The 23911-nt window shown below is 39.1% G+C and overlaps 1 protein-coding gene across 1 annotated transcript in view; it reads left to right on the top strand.

Annotated features, from left to right (window-relative positions):
- ADGRV1 (adhesion G protein-coupled receptor V1) overlaps positions 1-23911 on the top strand; it is a 265854-nt gene that overhangs the window by 130491 nt on the left and 111452 nt on the right. Inside the window, exons 70-81 of the mRNA XM_070743048.1 lie at positions 345-488; positions 1345-1516; positions 4311-4446; positions 4791-5638; positions 8682-8799; positions 10082-10253; positions 11018-11263; positions 13529-13936; positions 14441-14625; positions 15401-15647; positions 18616-18755; positions 19701-19861. Of these exons, the coding sequence (XP_070599149.1) occupies positions 345-488; positions 1345-1516; positions 4311-4446; positions 4791-5638; positions 8682-8799; positions 10082-10253; positions 11018-11263; positions 13529-13936; positions 14441-14625; positions 15401-15647; positions 18616-18755; positions 19701-19861 (2977 nt within the window). The remainder of the gene's footprint in view (positions 1-344; positions 489-1344; positions 1517-4310; positions 4447-4790; positions 5639-8681; positions 8800-10081; positions 10254-11017; positions 11264-13528; positions 13937-14440; positions 14626-15400; positions 15648-18615; positions 18756-19700; positions 19862-23911) is intronic.

The raw sequence follows: 23911 nt of genomic DNA, 5'->3' as shown, positions 1-23911 counted from the left end.
TGACACTCTGCATATTTGAATGCTCATGATGATAGCAAAAGCAAAAGCTGTGGTTATATATTTCAAAATAATGTCTTATAATAATGTAGTGCATTAGAACATGACATGGTACTTGCAGGTTCTAAATAAATAATTTTGGTAAAGTTAAAATTGGGTGGCCTTAATTTGCTGGTATTTTCCATTACTTCTAATTTTAAGTTGCTTTCTATTAACTTTGGGGAAAAACTTGAAAAACTACATGTCTAAATAAGTCTTGCTTGAATAAAACATTTTAAAGTATTATTTGAATGCTAATGTTTAGATATAATTTTTAATTACTATGTTTTGTGGTTATAATTTTCCAGGTATTTATTTCCCTTGGCATGAATTTCACCCTGGAACTGATCAACGTAACATTAGTAAATATTAGTGCCAATATTGCGCCTAAAATATTAGAGACAGCCAGGTTGGTCTCTTTCCCAATTCCCAAAGAAGCTGCCAATTCTCAGGTAACTAGATTTATAGTTTCTAATAACTTAACAACCAGTGGAACACCTTATAATTTATTACACTTAACTGGCTCTCTTACATATTGAAATATCTGGATAAATTATTTGCACCATATTATAAAATCTTATTTCTCGCTACATATTTGGGGCAAGCTCATACATAAGGGTTTTTTTGCACCACCATTTTTCTCTCTTTGCAATTTGGCAGTGGTGGGAGGATACAAAATTCAAATCTGGTCATTCCTGGCTTGCAATTATATCAAACTTCAGGTTATTTTAAACTAGAATAGAATTCTTTATTGTTCAAGTGTAATGCAACACACAAGGAATTTGTCTTTGGTGCATATGTGCTCAGTGTACATAAAAGAAAATATACGTTTGTCAAGAATAATGAGGTACAAGACTTAATGATTGTCATAGGAGTCATACAAGCAACGAAGAAACAATCAATATTAATATTGTAAGGATACAGGCACCAGGTTACAGTCATAAGGTCTTAAGTGGGAGGAAATGGGTGATAGAAATGTGAGAAAAAACTAGTAGTAATAGTAGTATTACTAGGTAATAAAAAGTAATGTATTATATTTCATTTCTGTTGTCATTTATTTTATAGTTGATATATATTTGCAGGTGGATTAAAACAATATATTTAGTACATTTTAAATGAAACTTAAAATTTCAAAATATAGATTTCTTGCACAAATAATACAATATTTCTGTTTCTGGAAATATTTATATTACTGATAGCAGCAGTATTTCATATGCAATTATTTAGTGAAATATAATACATGCCTATAATTTTAGTTTGGTTAAGTTGTTGCGATAATTTCTAACAAAAACAGTACTTTCTTTATAGGTTGCCTTTGATTCTGTTATCTTGCGACTTATAAATATTACAGCAGGAACAACTGAAGCTCTTATAATTCGTAAAGGAATATATGGCTCCATTGTAGTAACTTGGAATTCTGGATATCCACCAGGGTTTATTCCATTGTACCTTCATCAAGGCAGTATTATACCAGCCTCTGGTGAGTGCCATCATTTCGCTATCCTTACAGACATAGGACAGTTTCAACACTTTGATAACTAAGAGAAAGTAATAAAGAAAGAGAAAGAGGGAGAAAGAAGTATGCTCAAGATTCAAGGGAATAATTTTAACGTGAACTCTTTTTGTGTCTTCAATTATTTTGTTTTAATAAAAACTGTTAAAGAAACCCTTGATAATTCCCTATCTGAATTTATCACTCTCTTTTCTTAACCCCCTTTCTCTTAGGAAAGTAGATAGTTAATTATTATAATCAGAGCATGCTTCACTGCACCTTATTATAACTAAATGTTGTGTAAAAAAAAATCTATTTCTGGGATGTATACAATGTAACTCCTTAACCTTTCCTTTTAATCTGCTGCTCAACAATCAACAAATCTGCATGATGAATCAGTGTTAAAGGGTCTCTTCCATCATTTCTTTTTGTTGCCTGTAGCATATTTATTAATACAGAAGATAACAAAATACAGAAACCTGCAAATAGGACACCTATGTCAAAAGAAAGCAAAAGTAGTAACAATAGTAATAGGTACCTTAGGTGCAATCCCAAAACAACTAGAGCAGCACTTGGACACCATTGGCATTGACAAATTTACCATCAGTCAATTGCAAAAGGCAGCTTTACTAAAAGTAGCTTATATACTGCAACAAAACCTCTAATGTCACCAAACATCAATATCTGTCTATCTTAAGGCTTGGAAAGGACTGGATAGGTGGGGAAAAATGCCAAATCCAGCCTGAACATCTGACTAACTGTGTGACGCACCATAATGTATTAAACTTTCATGCTGCCCAACTGGTAACAGCTCATGATTTAATATTATCACTCTCCAACATTCCAGTAGAAACATAGAAACATAGAAGTCTGATGGCAGAAAAAGACCTCCTGGTCCATCTAGTCTGTCCTTATACTATTTTCTGTATTTTATCTTAGGATGGATATGTGTTTATCCCAGGCATGTTTAAATTCAGTTACTGTGGCTTTATCTACCACGTCTGCTGGAAGTTTGTTCCAAGGATCTACTACTCTTTCAGTAAAATAATATTTTCTCATGTTGCTTTTGATCTTTCCCCCAACTAACTTCAGATTGTGTCCCCTTGTTCTTGTGTTCACTTTCCTATTAAAAACACTTCCCTCCTGGACCTTATTTAACCCTTTAATATATTTAAATGTTTCGATCATGTCCCCCCTTTTCCTTCTGTCCTCCAGACTATACAGATTGAGTTCATTAAGTCTTTCTTGATACGTTTTATGCTTAAGACCTTCCACCATTCTTGTAGCCCGTCTTTGGACCCGTTCAATTTTGTCAATATCTTTTTGTAGGTGAGGTCTCCAGAACTGAACACAGTACAGTAGACCCCCGCTCGTTGCGAGGGTTCCGTTCCAGGACCCCCCGCAACGAGCGGGTTTTCGCGAAGTAGCGCTGCGGAAGTAAAAACACCATCTGCGCATGTGCAGATGGCGTTTTTACTCCCACAGCGCTAGCGAGGAGCCGAAGATTGGGGGCGGGGTGGCTGTTTGCCGCCGGCATGGAGGGCTTCCTAGCAGCCCCCCAAACCCGGGTTGGGGGTCCGGGGGGCGCTGGCTCTCGGCGCTTTCGAGCTGAGTCCGGGAGCGAATTCGCTTCCGGACTCAGCTCAAAACCGCCGATAGCAAGCGGCAAGGAACGGCTTGTCTCGGCGCTTTCGAGCTGACCGGACTCAGCTCGAAAGCGCCGAGACAAGCCGTTCCTTGCCGCTTGCTATCGGCGGTTTTGAGCTGAGTCCGGAAGCGAATTCGCTTCCGGACTCAGCTCAAAACCGCCGATAGCAAGCGGCAAGGAACGGCTTGTCTCGGCGCTTTCGAGCTGACCGGACTCAGCTCGAAAGCGCCGAGACAAGCCGTTCCTTGCCGCTTGCTATCGGCGCTTTTGAGCTGAGTCCGGGAGCGAATTCGCTCCCGGACTCAGCTCAAAAGCGGCGAGAATGAACGGCGTGGGCGGGCGAAGGGCGGGCGGCAGCGAGGAGTTTGCGTGGGCGGTGGGGAAACTCCTCGCTGACGCCAGCAAGAGGGGGAAGACCCAGGGAAGCCGCTGCCATCTACGCATGCGTGCCCGGCACGCATGCGTAGATGGTATTTTTGACTTCCGGGTTGAAAAATAGCGAAGTACCCTGTTCGCAATGGTTGGGGATGCAATAAACGGGGGATCACTGTATTCCAAATGTGGTCTCACCAGCATTCTATATAGCGGGATCATAATCTCCCTCTTCCTGCTTGTTATACCTCTAGCTATGCAGCCAAGCATCCTACTTGCTTTCCCTACCGCCTGACTGCACTGTTCACCCATTTTGAGACTGTCAGAAATCACTACCCCTAAATCCTTTTCTTCTGAAGTATTTGCTACCACAGAACTGCCAATACAATACTCAGATTGAGGATTCCTTTTCCCCAAGTGCATTATTTTACATTTGGAAACATTAAACTGCAGTTTCCATTGCTTTGACCATTTATCTAGTAAAGCTAAATCATTTACCATATTACAGACGCCTCCAGGAATATCAACCCTATTGCACACTTTAGAGTCATCGGCAAATAGGCAAACCTTCCCTACCAAACCTTCCCCTATGTCACTCACAAACATATTAAAAAGAATAGGACCCAGAACAGACCCTTGTGGCACACCGCTTGTAACCTGACTCTGCTCAGAATACTCGCCGTTAACAATAACAGTAACAATAACAGTAACAATAACAATAACAGTAGTTTTCTATCCATCTCTTTTTCTTTTTCCTTCCAGGCACAGTTACGTTTTCCCATGGTGAACAAAACAAAACAATTTTATTGCAAGTTGTTCCAAATGCTAACAATCCTGAGGTTTTCGCTGTACATCTGGCCACTGTACAGAGTAATGCATCTGGTGGGGCTTGTCTAAGGTAAGAAAACTATCACTCAAGTTAAATATTTGGTTCATGAGCCTAGTACAATAATAAGGATTCCTCCGACCCCACCCATTAATTAATTGGCATTAATTATTTCCTTCTGTGTAAGATAGTGTTATTACATATCTGTAAATATTAATAATTATGGAACTAAAATACACAATGACAATTTATGAACTGATATCTTCATAAAGTTCTAAAACTGCCTTTTCAGTTTGAGCAAAATCTCAGATGAACCCAACATATTAATGTTTTTAAATGGATCTGTCTATTGAAAATGAGTTAAAACTGTCCTGCCTTTTCCACATTCTACTATCATATGTTTGTTTTTATTTCAGATCAGATTTCATTATTGCTGAGATTGAGCCAATGGGAATCTTTCAGTTTGCTCCTAGCTCAAGGAACATTTTAGTGAGGGAAGATGTGCAAACAATCAGATTAAATGTACAAAGACTTTTTGGTTATCAAAGCAACCTCACAAAGGTGTTCTACCAGACCACTGCAGGAAGTGCCAAATCATTAGAAGACTTTGAACCTGCTCATGTTGGAGAACTTGTTTTTGGATTCCTTGACATTAACGTAGTGTTGGAAATCTTGGTAATTGATGACAGCATTTCAGAAGGGGAAGAAATGTTTTTTGTGAATTTAACATCTGTGAATGTTTTAGATGTTCAAAATCTGAATCCAGCTCGGAATCCGCGTCTGAATCCAGAATTTAACATTGCATCAGTTACCCTATTGGCCAGTGATATCCATTATGGAATTTTAAGTCTTGGACCAACTATTATTTACACTGAAGAAGATAGCAATGACATTGCTTCCAACACAATTCTGATTCATATCAGAAGGACTCAGGGATTTGTGGGAAATATCTCTGTAAATATAAAAACGTTTGGTGCAATAAATGCCCAAAGAGAGGCAGATACATTTCCTTTTGAAATTGTCCCTGTGGTTTCTAATCTTACCTGGGCAATCGAAGGGACGGACTTTGAAGAGATGACTCACTCTGTCACATTATTGGATGGGGAACGAGAAAAAGAAGTATTTGTCAGAATTGTTGATGATGATGAACCTGAAGGGGAAGAATTTTTTTATGTTGTTCTTTCTGAACCTCAAGATGGAGCCCAGATTACAGAAAGCATGGATGAATATGGCTTTAAAGGTTTTACCGCAATAATTATCAAAGGTACACATATTTATGTTGTTTCAATATATAAACAAAAGGGAGTTTCCTTATGAAGTAAAGCATGGATGAATATGGCTTTAAAGGTTTTACCGCAATAATTATCAAAGGTACACATATTTATGTTGTTTCAATATATAAACAAAAGGGAGTTTCCTTATGAAGTAAAATAATAACTTTAAGTTTTAAAAAAGTGTATATTCCAGAGCTTGTAATATAAATCACAAACGTTCTCTCGATTATTTGAGCCATCATTTTCCAAGTAATTGTGACTGAAGAGGAAGATAATTGCTGATAAATTTCTTGTCTTTGACAATATAGATTGAAAAGGAAACAGTGGCATTAGCATGCTTTCTTGTTGGATGTAATTATAACAGTCGAGGGGAAGGATGATGATGATAATAATAATAATGTAGAATTCATTTAAAGGGTCTGTTGAAAAGAAATCACATTTTTCTGGTCAGTTTCCTGTACTGGATAATATAAATTAGACTTTTCAAATCAGAAAGTAAGGGCATATAAGGACAAGTTGAGTAAGGAATATGGATCTGAAATTGATAACTAAGCATTTCCTTTGGATTTAAACTTCAGATTAAATGATGAAAGCATATATACAATTGCATAGTAGAAGCTTTGTATTCTAGCAATCCTTGAGAGCAGTTCCACTGATGGTATATGAGACTTATATACTCTTATATCATTAACATGACTAAGAGATGAAAGACTGTTCTGTTTATCTCTCCTTGTGTGAAGGATTCAATTCATAAAAGTTATGCCTGAATAGAGATTTTTTTTCCTTTTGGAAAAAAAAATAAAATTAACAATCTGGGTGTCTCATCGTGTCTCCTTGGCTAACGTTTATCTATATTATCTATATATATATATATACATTGTTGGACCGGTAAGTACAGAATGCTATTTCTAGATATCAGTTACTTTTGTTTAATAAACTGGTGTAATTTCCAAGAATTAGCTAGCATGTCAATTCATCCTGGAAGATAATAAAAGTCAGTCAGCAGCATCTGCAGGTTCTCATATATGTCAAAATAATGAAAGAAGCATCACATAGAAAGCTCCACATCTTTGTGGCATATGTGTAATCTACATACAGTGATCCCTCATTTTTCACGGGGGATGCGTTCCAAGACCACGCACGAAAAATGAATTTCCCTGAAGTAGAGGAATGCTATTTTTATATGTATTTAATGAGTATTTGGACTTTTAAAACCCTCTCTGTATTGTTAACAACTCACTGCTGCTGACCGCTGAGAGATACTGGCTTCTCTCAGCTACCCCGCGGGCTGAAGGAAGCCACTGCTGCAGTCCTCCCACACACACACACAAACCGTCCCTGCCCCGGCTTTCTTTTCCCTTTGAAAAAACCCATGAAGTAGCGAATCCGCGAAAGATGAACTGCGAAGTAGTGAGGGATTACTGTATATATAAAAGCGAAAACCACTCACACATTAATCATGAAATCTCCAGAACTGTAAAGCCTACAAACTTGAAATTTTCCATGTATGTTCTTCTTGGCTTCTAGGGGATCACCAAGAAAGGATTTTTCAAAATGACCATCAGAGCATGAGTATTTTTAATATTATTATTAACAAACTCTGATGCTAAGGAGTTCTACTCCCACCTACCCACCTGGAAAAAAATCTGATCCAAATGCAAAACACAAGTAGAGGAGTTTCAGTTTCGCTTTTGCTTTCACAGCAGCAAGCAGCCTTACTAAAGAACAGTTGAGCTAAGCTACACACATTCCTTTCTGTCTTCTTGCTAACACAGTAAATATTGAGTTTCCAAATGCCCCTAAGCTATCTCACACACAAACAGGACACTAACCAGATGAATACCAATGGATGCTGGTAGGCAGAGACAGACGTTTTCACCTTACTTTCCTTCTCAATTCAGACAAATTTGTTCCTTCTACTGTAACACCAATTAAAGGAAAAAGAGGCAAAAATGCAGGAAAAGATTTACAAATGCAATTAGGAAAACACAAGTAAGGAAAGCTGCCTGTTTCTGCCTTGCCCAGTTCTTTGTGGCATGTCCCAGAGTCAGTTCACCTGATAGCCTGGTCACCCTCCAGTTAAACAGCAAAACCAGGAATGTTGTTTACAAGGAGGTCCTGAACAATTCATCTGAGGACGAATTGAAAAGTATATACTATGTAAATAATGTCTTCATCTATAACAGAAACTTAGTTTACCATCTCTAATGAAATAATTCAGTCCCTTTTTAAACTACTCATTAATTTTGAAGCTTTAAGTGTTAATTTATCAAGCCCCATCACATAGTTTTGTAGTGAAACATGGGTACCAGCTAGTTCATAATATGAGTGAAAAAGTCGCAGGACTTCAATACTGTTTGCACCGTTCTGACCATCCCTCCTTAACTAGTAAAATAATCTGATGGTTACTATTTTCGTTAAGATCATAACAACTTGAACCAATAATTTGTCAGCCATACAGTTGTTGCTAAAATAGCAAAGTACACAATAGAAGAGCATTTCAAACTGTTGCAAAGAAAATAACACATACATGTCTGAGCAAGGAGTTAAGCACAACTTAAGAAAGTCTTCGGAGAGGGGCGGCATACAAATCTAATAAATTGAATTGAATAAATTGAAATTGAATTGAATTAAGAAAGACTTTATCTTTTTTAGTGATATATTTCCAAAAGCCCTTTTATTTTCCTTAGTGTTGTATTATATTAATATTATGTCATAAATATACCCAGTTGCTTTAAAATGTGATGATTCAATAAACAAAGACCTTTATATCTATTTTGTGATTATCATATCAACCGTATTCTATCCTATCATATCTTAAAATGCACAAGTATTTTTAAATGTTTTAATTATGACAGTATTAAATAGCCCATTATTTTATATAAAATACAGATTTTTCATTTATATTGTAATAGCTCCTCATTCCAAGTGATAGTGTGTAATTATCTCATTTTGGAAATAATTTTCATGAATTCTGCAATGTAATAATTTACTTGCTCCTTGATATTTTGGAATGATCTATTTCCCATTTAGGAAATGATCTTCAGAATGGAATTCTAGGATTCAGTGAAGAAACTCAACATGGTCTTGTGCTTGATGAAGATTCAGAAAAGAGGAAGCTGGAACTCCTTGTCACTCGACAGCCAAACAGGTGCAAGCAGCAGCTGACAAAAAGTGTTGTCTTCATTTATTGTAATGCATTGTGTCAAATCAAGGATTAGAACTGTAAGCAGGATAGGTTGTGATGGAATCTTAGTATGAAGCATTTTAGAAGTTCCAGTAAATCACTGCAAATTGGGATAATTATCTCATAAATGTAAAATATAAGCCAATCAGTATACCAGAACTGAACAAAAATGAGAAAAATAAATTTACCCTAATTTATACACATAATAGCCAACATGTGAAATTAATTTCTCTGCAATGTGCATGTATTTACTCTTTGTGCTTTCTTCAGAAAGAACAATTTGGCTAGAACTGTAAATTCTGAAGGCACTTGTTCCATCTCATTAATATTTTTTTCTTCATATTTTAAATGCTGTTCATATAATCCATTGTACAGTGGTACCTCGACATACGAGTTTAATTCGTTCCAGACCCGAGCTCGTAAGTCGATCAACTCGCATCTCGAACGAATGCCTTTAGACTTTGTTTTTTTGCGCTGAGATAACCAGAAGCAAGGAGATTCTTGCGCCACCTAGTGGAAGCTTGGCTTGTATCCCGAATTTGAGCTCGGGTGTCAAACAGAAATTTCGCTCGCATCGCGGCTCATAACGTGGAATACTCGCATGTGGAGCAGCTCGTATCTAGAGGTACTACTGTATTATATTATAATGGTAGAATCAAAGACAGCACACTGCTATATCAGGTGATTCATATTAGTATGAAAAATTTGATTTGAACAGCTTTTTCTGAACAAGATTTGAGATCGAGATCCTTACATTAAAAAAATGGACTGTCACTTTTTAAGTTATTGTTTCTATCTACCTTAACATTTTATGAGTGAGCTGTGTTCACTTTAACCTTTTCTCCCTCCTCCCCCGCGCTATGCTTCTCATGCCACCTGTAAGCATCCTCTTATTCCTTGCAGACTTCACCTAACAGCATCCAATTTACCTATTTGCTGGGCTGGAACTTACAACTTCCTGCCTGCTTCCCCATTAACTGGATGTAGAAGTCGCAAGAAATAGCCTTGCCTAAGGATTATGGGATTCAATTAATGATAGCAACCTGGATTGTAGGGGCTGCCGTTGCTAAAGGATGCGGTTGCACTTTATGACTCAGCAATGGAAATAATAGGATAAATATTGTTCATTTTTTAAAAAGACACAATTTTGCTGTGATAAGCAAAAGAACAAAACAGATGTGAGGGTAAAGAATTTTCCAATGGTTGCCTGCATCAATGCAGTTATTTTGGTTTGCTTTGTTAATAGGGCTTTTGAAGATGTGAAAGTGTCTTGGCGTGTGACTTTTAATCAAATGTCAGTTGTCCTGCAGAGTAATGGCACCAATTTGGCAAATGAACTGATAGCTGTCACAGGGTTTACCACTTGTAAGGCTGGCCAAATAAAGTGCGTGGTTTCTATTGAGATCCAGCCTGATAATGTGAGTATTTATAATGAATTAGTCACCTCTCCTAACTATTCTCCCACAAAATATACTAGAATGTGGTCAAATGAGGAGAAGCTGGAGAATATTCCATTTGCATTATCATATTTCTGGTATATTGGCTGTGAAGCAGCATACCTTTTTTACTTAGGAAAGAATCCTCTATATTGGATCGTCTCTTTTTGTGAATGTATATGAGATCACAGCAGTGGAAATCTGTCCACTAATGAGGTTCTGTGTAGAATATTGGAAATTGTAGGATTTTAGACGTGCTGATACATTTTCCTTTTTAATTAGCATTTATATTCCAAAGATCAACAATCTTTAGAGCTAACTATTGACTGCATAAGAAGGGTTTCCAATAGATTTTTTTTAAAATTCACAAATCCTGAAGAGAGCATATTTGATATTATTGCTTTGTACTTAGAAAAAAAATTGAAGAAGCTTATCAATTGTACTTGAAACAAGTTTGAAAAAATATATAAAACTAATAATTTTTCCGCTGGATTTATACATGTGTACTTTTCCAGAATACATTTTAACGATTCACAAACAAATTACATGGATGACCGCAGGATTTATATACAAATTCCAAGAAATAGTTGTTTTTATAAGGCCAAGCATATAGTTCTATGATCTGAAAAGCTGACTGCAAAAAATATAGCAAAATTGTACTGGGAAACTTTTTTTTAAAAAAAAAATTATATATACCCTTTGATTGGAAAATGTTCACATGTTTTATTGTCCATTTTGATTATCAGGTTGCTGAATCTGAGATCTATTTTTTTGTGGAACTCTATGATGTGGGGGAAGGAGCAGTTTTAAACGAGAGTGCCAGGTTTGCACACATTATAGTTCCAGAGAGTGATTCTGTGCAGAAGAATCTTGTCTACTTTGCGGTGGGATCTCGTCTGGCTGTGGCCCATATGAAATCTACTTCAATTAGACTCGAAGTGGTTAGAGATTCTGACACAGCATTTACTATCGCAGTCGACTACAAAACCCAGGTACGACAGACACATGAGTATCTGATATAACCAGATGACAATTGATAAAATAAGCTGCAGCTCACAATAACTAAGGCCTTTTAATAAAATTAAATTACCAGGTGTCCAATTTTTTGCATGAGTATATATTTGGTGATACCCTTATTCTCTAAAAAAATATCTCAAACAAAGTATTTTTATATTTATTCTTTGTAGAATAGTTGCAAGTTAGAGTAGTGGTTTGTAATAGCCTGATATTTTTTTCTTTCATCCTAAATGATGGGTGGATGGGTGGATGGATGGATGGATGGATGGATGGATGGATAGATTTACTAACTTACTTACTTTTATTTTATGTACATTGAGAGCATTGCACCAAGACAAATTCCTTGTGTGTCCAATCACACTTGGCCAATAAAGTATTCTATTCTATTCTTAGTTACTTATTTATTTTTGTCAAAACATGTACAAGATAACAAGTATGGTATAAATATAAACTAAAGCAAAGTAGGTATAGGTAAATTTGGACAAGTTCTGCTATGATTGTGGAGAGTGGAACCTCTAAATATTATTAGATAGATATTTTATAATGAAACAAATCAAGGGTATATTTATTTAATAAATATTTGCCTAAAGGCCAGTCTACCTCTTTTATTCATAGGCAAAAATAGTGGCCATTTGAAATTCTAGAAATTACAATTGAAATCAGTAAGCTCTAAATTTCATCTAATAAAGCCAATGCTTGGAAAACTTGGTGCACATATAGTTGATTTGGATTTAGGAGAAGTAGTTTCAAACCCTTCCAACAAAGTTACTAATTTAAGTGGCTATGAAATAGTCATTATCTTATAGCTTTTCAGGGCTGAGGATGTTCTATGAAGGAACAACAGAAATTGAAACATAATTATGCACTGGATTGAATGAAAAAAATAACTAAGATTGTGTTCACAATAAGTAAAAAATTGCTCTTCTGAATTTCACTGTGGACATTTGTCACCGAGGGCCAACTCCCTCTTTCTAAAATGGGATATTTACCATATTTTGGAGTATAAGACGCACCTTAGGTTTGGGGGAGGAAAATAGGGAAAATAATCTGTTTACAAGATAATAATCTGACTAGCATCCTTAGTCTAGTCAGTTTCAGCACATTATTTTATCCCCTGGTTAGGGCTTTAAAAAAACCTTATTTGGAGAGAGTAACAGTGAAACAGCTTGCAAGCCAGTAAGATCACATTGTTAGAACCTGGTTAGGTCTGGAAAAAAACATTTGAAACAAGTTAGAGCAATGGGAAAAAAAGCCCTGGAAAGACAGGGCTTGGAAAACATTATTCATAGAGAATAACAGTGAAAGAGCTTGCAAGCGGGTAAGACCTGGGAACATCATTAGCATCTGGTTAGGGCTGCAAAGAAACTTACTTGGAGCAAGTTAGAGTAATGAAAAAAACTGTACAAAGATTTAGAGCGTGGAAAACATTATTCACAGACAGTAACAATGAAAGAACCTGCAAGATAAGAGGTAGGAAGATTGTTAGCACTTAGTTAGGGCTGGGAAAAAAAGCTTCGGAAAAAGCTGCAATCAGATTATAAGACACACCTGAATTTACCAATGATAATGGACAATTTAAAGTTTTGAAAATTCTCTCACTTGATGATACTGACATAGATACAGTGGTACCTCTACCTACAAACGCCTCTACTTACGAACTTTTCTAGATAAGAACCGGGTGTTCAAGATTTTTTCCCCTCTTCTCAAGAACCGTTTTCCACTTACAAACCCGAACCTCTGAAACTGTAACCGAAAAAGGCGGGGAGAAGCCTCCATGGGGCCTCTCTAAGAATCTCCTGGGAGGAAACAGGGCCTGCATCCTCCCTGTGGTTTCCCCAATCACACGCATTATTTGCTTTTACATTTTAATTTTATTTTTTTTTCGTCAAAGATTTTTTTTTCTCCAATCACAATACGTACCAACATCAACAAGTTGCTTACAATAGGCCTCCACCCTCTCTGGTTTCCCCAATTGCACACATTATTTGCTTTTACATTAATTCCTATGGGAAAATTGCATCTTCTTACAAACTTTTCTACTTAAGAACCTGGTCATAGAACTAATTAAGTTTGTAAGTAGAGGTACCACTGTAGATGGGATTCTAGAACACAATGTTACAGAGTCTCTATAACCTATTGAAGTCTTTAGAAATGTTGACAGTTTGAAACAAATTTGTTCTTAGAAATTGCAATATAACATAATTAATTTCTTACCTGAACATTTATTTCCTGATTTCCAGGAATTGTTGAGACCTGAACCTTTTGGCCGTGTAATAATTTCTCCTGCCATTTCCGGACAAGATTTTATTGCATCTGAAGGAACATTGTCTTTTGAATCTGGACAGAGAAATGCTCTGCTGAGTATAATACTCAATCCAAAGAATGGATATCTGAACTTATTTCCTAAACGCTTCCAGGTTATCCTGTTCAATCCCACAGGGGGTGCCAGAATTGATACCAACTATGCTATCGCCAACATCACCATCGTCTCTGATTCAAGCTCCCAAGCAATCTGGAGTCTCACTGATCAGCTGTTTCAACCACTTGATGATATTATTTTGAACACAATTCTCCAGCATCTAAATATCAAGATAGTTACAGAAAACACAGAAGAGCAACTTGCTGCTGTGATGTATATCATAGATAAGGTCCATATCTTCTTCTCCTTTCTGCAATAATTAAAGATTTCTTAGAATTAGGGAATCTTAAACTCATTCTTTTTCTCTGAGAGATGAAGCCAGAATGGTAAAAGCTTTGACCCAGTCATTACTTTGTTTCTACAAATAGAAATTTGTGCATATTGTTAAATATAGGATCCATAAGCAGTATTTGCTGACATAGATGAAAGTTACTCATCCAAATATTTAATTGAACTGAAGTGGAATGAGCAGATGATATATAATGTCAATGTTAAATTCCAATACATTGATCATGACATAAACTATTTTCTTAATGTGTTCAAGATTAGTTCTCCATGAAGTTTTAGATATGGCTGTTATGCAAGGGAAGAAATCAATGGCACTTACTCTCAATATTTATTAAGGATGTTTTTATTTTATGTTTGAAATGCTTAATTCATCAATTATCCCAGTATAAAAGAATCAAGCCATTTTAGACACTGAACATTTTTTAAATTTTTTTTGCTTCTTAAGGTAATATCTGAAGGAGAAATACAGGCATTCACTGACCGAAACAGAAATCTTTTGTATGAAATCCTCTGTGCACTAGCTAATCCTAAACGCAAGGATACTCGAGGACATAGCTTCCTTGCTGAGATTACCGAGAAATTTGCCTTTTCTCTTCCTGTTGGTGAAAAGTGTGGCTCACAGGGTGAAAGGTAACGGCATTTTCTACATATAATTTAAGCACATGTTAAAAGTATGTAAATGTTAAAGATCATTTGCAAGTCTATGTATGTATCTTAGTATGCAAACAAGCAATTTGTTCAAGATGTCTAATATCCTATGGCAGTGATGGCGAACCTATGGCATGGGTGCCACAGGTGGCAGGTGGAGCCATATCTGCTGGCATGTGAGCCGTTGCCATAACTCAGCTCCATCATGCATGTGTGTGCCAGTCAGCTGATTTATGGCTCTCATAGAGGTCTGGGAGGGTGTTTTTTGCTTTCAGAGAGTCTTGGGGAGGATGGTGGAAGGCTATGGAGCCTGGGGAGGGCAGAATACAAGACTTCTGGGCCCACAGAAGTTGGGGAACAGGATGTTTCCGGCCTGCAGACGGCCTCCATGGGGAATGGAGGAAGTGGTTTTTGCCCTTCCCAGGCATTGAATTATGGGGGTGGGCACTCACACATGTGCAATAGCGCGCACACACACTCTTTCAGCACCTGACAAAAAAAGGCTCGCCATCACTGTCCTATGGAGTGAATCCTTTAGCACTCAAGATCAGGATTACATTTTTTAAAAAATTTCACACTCAAGAGTTGACTAAAGTTTGAATATATTACTAATGAATTAATATTGGCTACATTATTCATTGTATTGCTGGTGAGCCGATACAAGTATGAGCAGGCATAAATATCTACTGCATGTTTTTTTATTGTAGTTAATAATTTTCTGATTACTTAGACTATTGTTCCTGCTCTTTTTTAACAGAGGTAAAACCTTCCTTGATTATTGCCCTTATATTGTAATCACATCACATCACTGGTACCCACAACAAATCAATGGACATAGATTTGATGGAAAAGATGGGGATTTCGTTAAAGTTCCTGACCATTTGTTAGAAGTTTCTGCTTCATCCCATTCTAATGATGCAACCTGTAGGTTCATTCAAGTCACTGAATATAGTAGCCAACAATGGTTTACAGCAGATGGCAGAGGAATTGCCCTAAAAAATAAGGTAATCTGTTAAACTATTTTTTAGATCAATGTCCTGTGAGTTTTGTTTCTGTTAAAAATGTCAAAGTTCCTTATGTGGTTTTCCCAATGATCTTACATGCAAGAACAGTAGAACCTCTGGTCATGAACATTTCTGACCATGACCAAATCGGGTTTTGACCAAAAAAAAATCACACCCCCCCCAGCCCATTCCCTCTTCCACACCATATTTTTTTTTATAAGCGCCAAATTTCAAAAATTACGTTCGGGTCATGACCAAATTGGTTTGCAACCAAAGTTATGGAATGAATTATGGTTGTGCCCTGAGATTCTACTGTACTTAATCCTTTTATTTTACTACTCTTATAAGATGGGATTGCTTTTGTTTCATTTATGACATATTGGATTTAAAAATATTTTAATGTAATTTCATTTGAATCAGTAGCCATGTTAGTAGCAGACTGCTTTTTTCTAGCTTTAATGGCTTCTCATAGTTCACAACATCAGCTGCATGATTTGGACATAAAAAGTAATAAGAATATTTGCTTACAGTTGACAAACAAATATGACTTGTGCAGAATACCAAAGAAAACTGTTCCTAGATGAACATTATTGTCAAAGAAAACATTGAGTATGCCTCTTTTTAATCCTGGTTTGTCCTGTTATACCTTGATTCTCATTATTTGTACAATGGCTTTTCCTTGTCTCATTACCTGTGATAGTATTCTGGGCCTGTCTTAGTGTAGCGAATCTACTGCCAGAATTTGTAAATCAGTTTCACAGATGGTTGGGGAGCCATTTTTTTTAACTGACCTACCTATCAGATTTTGTAACCTCATCTGCTCTGTTAGAGACACTTTCACGAACCTTATGTAAAATAAGATGAATATTATTGACGAAATGCTAGAATCTTATTTTGAATTCCATGAGCAAGTCTGACTGATGGTGTGGATTTTTAACGAGACTTATACATGAAGATCAATTGACTATCTTAAAACATTTTACTGGGGGAGGGGGGAATCAATTGATTTAATTTAGGATGATGCAGTGCTGCAAATTCAAAAGAAAATATATGATTCAGAACACCCATGGGAATGCACCTGTCAGGAACACCTTAACACATCTGTATTTTCTGGGTTTGCATAGCTGATCTCTACAGTTGTCATACTATTCTAAAAAAAGACACATTTGGTTTAAGGTGTTTCTGACAAATGGCATATGGATGTCATACATATCTTGAAACACATTCCTTCCTTAGAATTCAAAGTGCTACCCAGCCTTACCAGAATGACTTTCATACTCATATTTCATGCATGTTTATTCAGAGCTGCTGTTTACTTCAAGGAGAATCCCATGTAGATATGTATGTATACAATTATAGCAACAAAAATTTTATAAATGTAAAAGGAAGCAATCCATAGTTTTTATACATGAGGCTACCCTTGAAAATTCATGGATGCCAAGTGTATCGGTGGTTATTGAAATGGATATCCACGTGCCGCCTCTATGTTGGTTGACGCAGGCAGGATTCCCTTGAGTACCATTTGTTGGGGGTCAAGGGAAAGGGAGGGTCTTGGCTTCTCTTTCTGCTCAAGATCCCCATGGACAATTGGTGGGCCACTGTGTGACACAGAATGCTGGACTCGATGGGCTTTGGCCTGATTCAGCATGGCTCTTCTTATGTTCTTAACTCTTTGGAAGCTGCATCTGATTAAACACGTGGCAGCTTGGATTGTCATGGACATACCAAAATTTTCTTATGTAACATCTGCATGGCTATAGCTGTGTTTATTTATTTATTCAATTTTTTTAATGCCGCCCTTCTCTGTAGACTCAGGGAGGCTTACAAAATGTTAGCAATAGCACTTTTTAACAGAGCCAGCATCTTGCCCCCACAATCCGGGTCCTCATTTTACCCACCTCGGAAGGATGGAAGGCTGAGTCAACCTTGAGCCAGTGATGAGATTTGAACTGCTGACCTGCAGATCTAGCAGTCAGCTTTAGTGTCCTGCAGTACTGCACTCTACCTACTGTGCCACCTTGCAATCAGTTGATTATCAGTTTCAGAAAATAATTCGAGGCCCTGGCTAACATTTTCAAAAAACATATATACTGTAGCTTAGGGCCTTGAGGCTGCCTGCTTTAAGGAGAATCACCCTATTTAATAAGAGGAAACACCCTCTTCAGGGACTTCATTCTCAAGTCTCATTTTGGAACAACCTGTTCACAAGACTGTTCCATCTCTGTTAATACAGCTACTACTATCCTATACATGTTTGTAAAATAAAATAAAATTAATAAATAAAATTAATAAATTTCAAATGGATTAAACATAGCTCTTGTGGATAGACTAGATGGAATATTGACTGCCCATAAACTGAGTTCTTTTTATTTTTTCTAGAATAATTTTTCTTCAGATTTTGTTGGGGATTTTTTTGGTTGTTGTTGCTATTTCTAGGTTTTTAATCTTATGAATGGAAAGAGGTGGTAAACTGCCAAATAAATAAATAAATAAATAAATAGATAAATAGATAAATAAATAAATAAATATTTAACTTATATGATTTTACATTTGCTTGGTTTATATGTCTCTTAAGATTCTGAAGATTGCATTCTTAAAACAATAATATTAAGGGAAGCTGGTTCTGTAATATGGCATCCATAAGATATGGATTCAAATCTTCTTGACATATTGTCTCAGATGAGATGGAATTTAAGCCTCTTTTTTAGAAAGCAAATACAAAGCTGAATGATATCTCTTCAAAAGAGCAAATATTTGCATTATGAAGTTATAGTATTAGTCACTGTATTTTAGGAAGGATAAAGGGAAGTGTATTTCAAACTGATGCCTATTAGGGAATTGGTATGTTTTCAGGTGTTACTGGGGGCCTGCTTGGAGTAAGATAGTTTTGAATATTTAAAATAAGAATCAAATATAAAATAAGAATCATGATTATTTTAAAAGCAAAAAAAAATGTTTTCCATTTCAGATTTTTTCAATGAGTTTGAAGGGACAGAGTCCAGTTCAGCTAAAAGATAATGATGAGGTCATCTACCGGATTTATTCAACAGACAGTCATATAGTTCCTCATAAGTCTTTGTGTCTTGTTTGGAATCAGATTGCTGAAAGGTATATTTCTAATTCTCTGTGTATGTGTCTATCATACCAACACATCTATTATTTATGTGCTGTTGCTGTGGATGTAAAGTGAAAGAGGGTGCTTCTCAGAGGGTGTGAGTGTACTCATTGCATCTGGTGGTACTTCTTTAAAGAAGTGGAGCCTTTTCCTGGGCTCTAGGAAAAGTTCCAAGAAAATATGGAGATGCTGACAGAGTGAGACAAGTTTATTGGAACCTATAATGCCTTCTCCTTAATGTGTTCCTAAACTTGAACAACTGCCTTCTACATGGCTAGCATATAGATTTAGATAAAAGTGGAGTTTCATTAACAGTACATAATCAGATTTCTGCTTTGGTCTGAAAACGTACACATAGATATCAGTAGTGGATTCTAAAATCCCTTGTTGTTTGCCGCTTCTGTGCATGCGCAGAAGCAACCTGGGCGGAGCCTCCTGCCGCCAGCACTACCAGTTCTTAGAACTGGGCTGAACTATAAGCAACCCACTGCCGACAGACATGTAATATATTTTCCTACGTAGAGTGGTTTATATACTGCTTAAATCCTGATCAAGATTTGACATATTAACCCAGTTAAATTCAGTATATTTGAGTTAACATGTGAAGCATTGGTTGATTATCTACTGAGAAAATCTGATTTAGGCTTTTCAGGTCTCAGACGTCTGCTACATCCTAACAAAACTACACTTTCCTATAAAGTTTGGCTTCCATCTGGTAATACTCTAAATTATGTCTTGACTTTATATTCCTTGCGGCCAATCATGTTTTATTTGAGCTAATAAGTTCCACAAAACAAGGAACCTCATTCTGATTTATAAAAGCATTTTGGTTTTGTTACAGACCAACACAATTTTTATAATGTTTGCTTACCTTTTATGACATTATTGATCAAGTTAAGAAATAATAAATTAACTGCCAATATTTGTTCCCTCTGTAGTTGGCTTTCTAATGCTCAATTCTGTAAGCTGATGGATGATTCCTCCAATTACGTGGAATGTTCTTGTTCACACATGTCAGTTTATGCAGCTAGTGCACAGACAGACCGCTTCTCTTCTTACAATGAAGCTTTCTTTTCTTCTGGTTTCATCTGTATTTCGGGTCAGTTATGTTATACTTTTGTTGTTGATTTGTGTACTGATTTAAAAAGATACTATTGGAAGTTCTTTCAGGAAATAACTATAGAAGTAAGGAATATAAGTAAAGTTCTGGAAGCTATTTTAGACATGCATACTGAAGATGCTGACCCTCATTTTTTACTCCAATTTCTTTTTGCTTTTAAAAGATGATACAGAATAGACGAACCGTTGAAACTTACCTGAACGGTCTTCTCGCTGCACTGCGAAGAGAGTCCAACGTGGGTATTACTTCAGCCTTATTGGCAGGGACTGAGTTAAAAATTAGCATAATTATTATGTCCCGCCCACCACTGCCCCCTTCCAGTAAGTGATAAAAACGAAGGAATAGTAAGGAACAAACTTTATTAACAACTAATAACCTTCAAGAAACTGCGCACCTGGGCCAAAAAGGCCGGGCGGGTTTGGACTCTCTTCGCAGTGCAGCGAGAAGACCGTTCAGGTAAGTTTCAATGGTTCTTCTCCACTGCACTGCTCAGAGAGTCCAACGTGGGATATACCCAAGCCACACTTTAGGGAGGGATAGGCTGGACTGGGGCGCTGGAACACAAACTCCCTGTAGCACTCTTCTGCCGAAGGCTGCCTCCATCGAAGCAAAAGAATCCAAACGGTAATGTCTGATAAAGGTTGTAGGGGCAGCCCAGGTTGCTGCCCTGCAAATGTCCTCAATCGGTGCCTGCGTAGTCCAAGCAGCTGTGGTAGCCGTGCTTCTGGTAGAGTGAGCTGTAATCCTACCCGGCAAGGGTGTAGCCGTGGTCCGATATGCTTCGATGATGCAAGTCCTGATCCATCTACTAATGGTCTTAGCTGATATTTTTCCTCCCATCGAGGATGGAAGAAAGGACACGAAGAGGGCCTCCGACCGTCGAAAGGTGCTTGTGCGTCGGATATAAATCTTGACCGCTCTTCGCACGTCCACCTTATGCCACCGCAGCTCCGATGGGTGAGAACCATGGGTGCAGAAATCTGGCAAAACGATGTCCTGAGCCCTATGAAACCTGATGTTAACTTTGGTAAGGAAACGGATCCAACCGCAGCGTCACTCTATCTGGATGAAAAACACATAGGTCCGGCCGAACCGATAGTGCTGCTAGCTCCGAGACCCTACGACCCGAAGTGATGGCAACTAAAAAGGCCACTTTTATCGAAAGAAAGCGAAGTGACACCTCCCTTAACGGTTCAAAGGGGGGTTCTGTCAATGCCCTGAGAACCAATGGTAAGTCCCAGGGTGGAAAATGGTGTACGACTGGAGGGGACAGATTTGCTGCCCCTCGGAGGAAGTCCTTCACCCAGGGGTGATGAGAGATTGGGCAAAATGGGTCTGGCCTAAGAATTGTTGCTATGGCCGCAACCTGTCTGCGGAGGGTGTTGGGTGCCAGCCCTTTATCCAGTCCTCTTTGGAGGAATTCCAGAAGGTGTATCACCGAAGATGATGAGGGGGAGATTCCTTGGGTCCTGCAAAAGGTGCAGTATGCTGCCCAGGTAGTCTGGTAGATACGCGTCGTTGACGGTCGCCGTGCTGCTTGAATGGTATTAATGACGGTCTCTGGAACCTGCTTCTCCCTCATGCGGTTCCCCTCAATCTCCACACGGCAAGCTTCCACCACTGGGGGTCTGGATGCACTATCGAGCCCTGTGTCAGAGCCAGCTGAAGTGGAATTCTCCACGGTGGAAGGATTGACAGCCCCATCAGGTCGGCAAACCAGGGGCGTCTGGGCCAGAATGGGGCTACGAGAAGGATTTCCGCTTCCTCGGAAATGATCTTGGCGACCACCCTGGGCAACAGGCAGACTGGGGGGAAGGCGTACAGAAGCCCCTTGGGCCATGGTGATAACAGCGCGTTGACCTGTTCGGCCTCCGGCGTCGGGAATCGAGAAAAGAATCTGGGCAACTGGTGGTTGTGGTGTGTGGCAAATAGATCCACCACTGGCACGCCATACCTTTGAACAATCAGTTGGAATACCTCCGGGTTCAGTGTCCATTCCCCTGGATCGATTGTTTTGCGACTCAACCAGTCTGCCTGGGTATTCTCCACCCCCGAGATGTGCTCTGCTCGAATCGATGCTAGATGTCGTTCTGCCCATGACATTAACTTGTGGGCCTCCTGCATTAGGAGGCCTGAGCGTGTGCCTCCTTGGTAGTTCACATGCGCTCTTGTCGCCACGTTGTCCGTTAATATCAGGACGTGTTGGCCTTCCACCATCTCCGTGAACGACTGCAGCGCTTTGAACATAGCTCGTAACTCCAACCTGTTGATATTGGAGTCCATCAGGTCTGCTGGGGACCATCTGCCCTGGGTCACCTGTCCCCTTGAATGCGCCCCCCAGCCGAAGAGGCTGGCGTCGGTGGTGATCGTTACCTCCTGGTGAGACAAGAAGGGAGAGCCCTTGGCTACGGCCTGTGAGGTCCACCACGGGAGGGAGAGGCGAACTGTCGTGGTCAGGTGCACTTGTCTTTTTGAATTGCTGAGACGAGCCTTTTGGAAGGGGAGGAGGAACCATTGAAGAGGGCGAGCATGTAAGCGGGCCCACGGAACGATATTGATACAGGAAATGAACATCCCTAGCAATTGTGACAGTTGTGCTAGGGAAGTTCTGTTGCGACGGGAGATGGAGCGAACCAGTGCTATTATCCTCTGCCTCCTCTCTGATGAGAGGAAGACCAAGCCCATCGTGGAATCTATTATGGTGCCTAGATGAAGCAGGCGCATAGTTGGCTGCAAATGACTCTTGGCTCGGTTGATGGTAAATCCTGCCCTCTCCAGAAAATCTATTGTCCGGGCCAGGTCTTGCATGGCTTGTTGAGGGCTCCTGGAGAGGATGATAACGTCATCTAAATATGCTAGAAGACGAATGGATTGTGCCCTGAGGCTTGCTGTTAGAGTGTCCAAAAGTTTTGTGAATGCCCTTGGGGCTGAAGACAACCCGAAGGGCATGGCCTTGTACTGGTAGTGCTGGTTGAGAAGATAGAATCGGAGAAACTGTCGATGTTGTGGATGGACCGGGACATGGAGGTACGCCTCCTTGAGGTTGATGGAGGTCATCCAGTCCCGGTAACGAATGGATGCTAGTATGGTGTGTATTGAATGCATTTTGAAACGTTGGTACCTGATGTACAGGTTCAGCTGTTTCAGGTTTAAAATCAGATGGCAGCCGCCGGAAGACTTGGGGACCACGAATACAATGGAATAGAACCCTAGTGTCTCTTGCTGTGGTTGTACGGGTTCTATTGCTCCTATCTCCAGGAGATGCTGGACTTCCTGTAGGATGGTGGAGCGCTTTTGTGGATGATTCAGTGAGGTTTCTATAAACCTGTTGGGAGGCCGGTGTAGAAATCTTAGTTGTAGGCCTTGAGCTATGGTGTCTAGGGCCCATATATCTGTGGAGATGGATTCCCAAAATTCGGTGAAGCACTGCAGGCGTCCACCGATGGGATTGTCCTGGGAGGAGTCACTTTTGCTTGCGATACCCTCCCCTATTTCCTCCTCGAAATGGTCTGCGGGATTGCTGGAACTGCTGGTTTCTGTTCCCATAACTCCCTCGATCAGCTCGGTAAGTGGGTGTATAGGTCCCCTGTCCGTAAGCCCTTGCGACCGGGGATGAAGTCGAGGCGGGGTCCGAACGAAAGGACTGCCTGCGAAAATATGGAGCCCCCCGTCTGTCCTGTCGCCTTTCTGATCGTGGCAAAACTTTTTTCTTGTCCCTGTCCTCAACGAGGACTGAGTCTAGAGATTCGCCAAAGACCTTAGAGCCCTGATACGGGGCCGCGGCAAGGTGCCATTTCGATTTAGCGTCCGCTTGCCACGAGCGAAGCCAAAGTAGACGTCGAGCTGACAGGTTGGATGCCAAGGTGCGAGAGGAGAATCTAGCTGCCGCCAAGGTGGCGTCCGCGGAGAATTCGGTAGTGGCAATAAGTTTATTAACATCTTGGCGGAGCCTGGCATCTTCCGGGCCTAGTCTGGTAAGCATATCTTTCAACCATAGGATGGAGGCCCTGTTAAAGAAAGATGCGGCCA

This window comes from Erythrolamprus reginae, chromosome 2 (assembly GCF_031021105.1).
Source record: "Erythrolamprus reginae isolate rEryReg1 chromosome 2, rEryReg1.hap1, whole genome shotgun sequence".
Lineage (NCBI taxonomy): Eukaryota > Metazoa > Chordata > Lepidosauria > Squamata > Dipsadidae > Erythrolamprus > Erythrolamprus reginae.
Note: the sequence above shows the minus strand (reverse complement) of the source record. Positions and strands in the feature narration are given on the sequence as shown.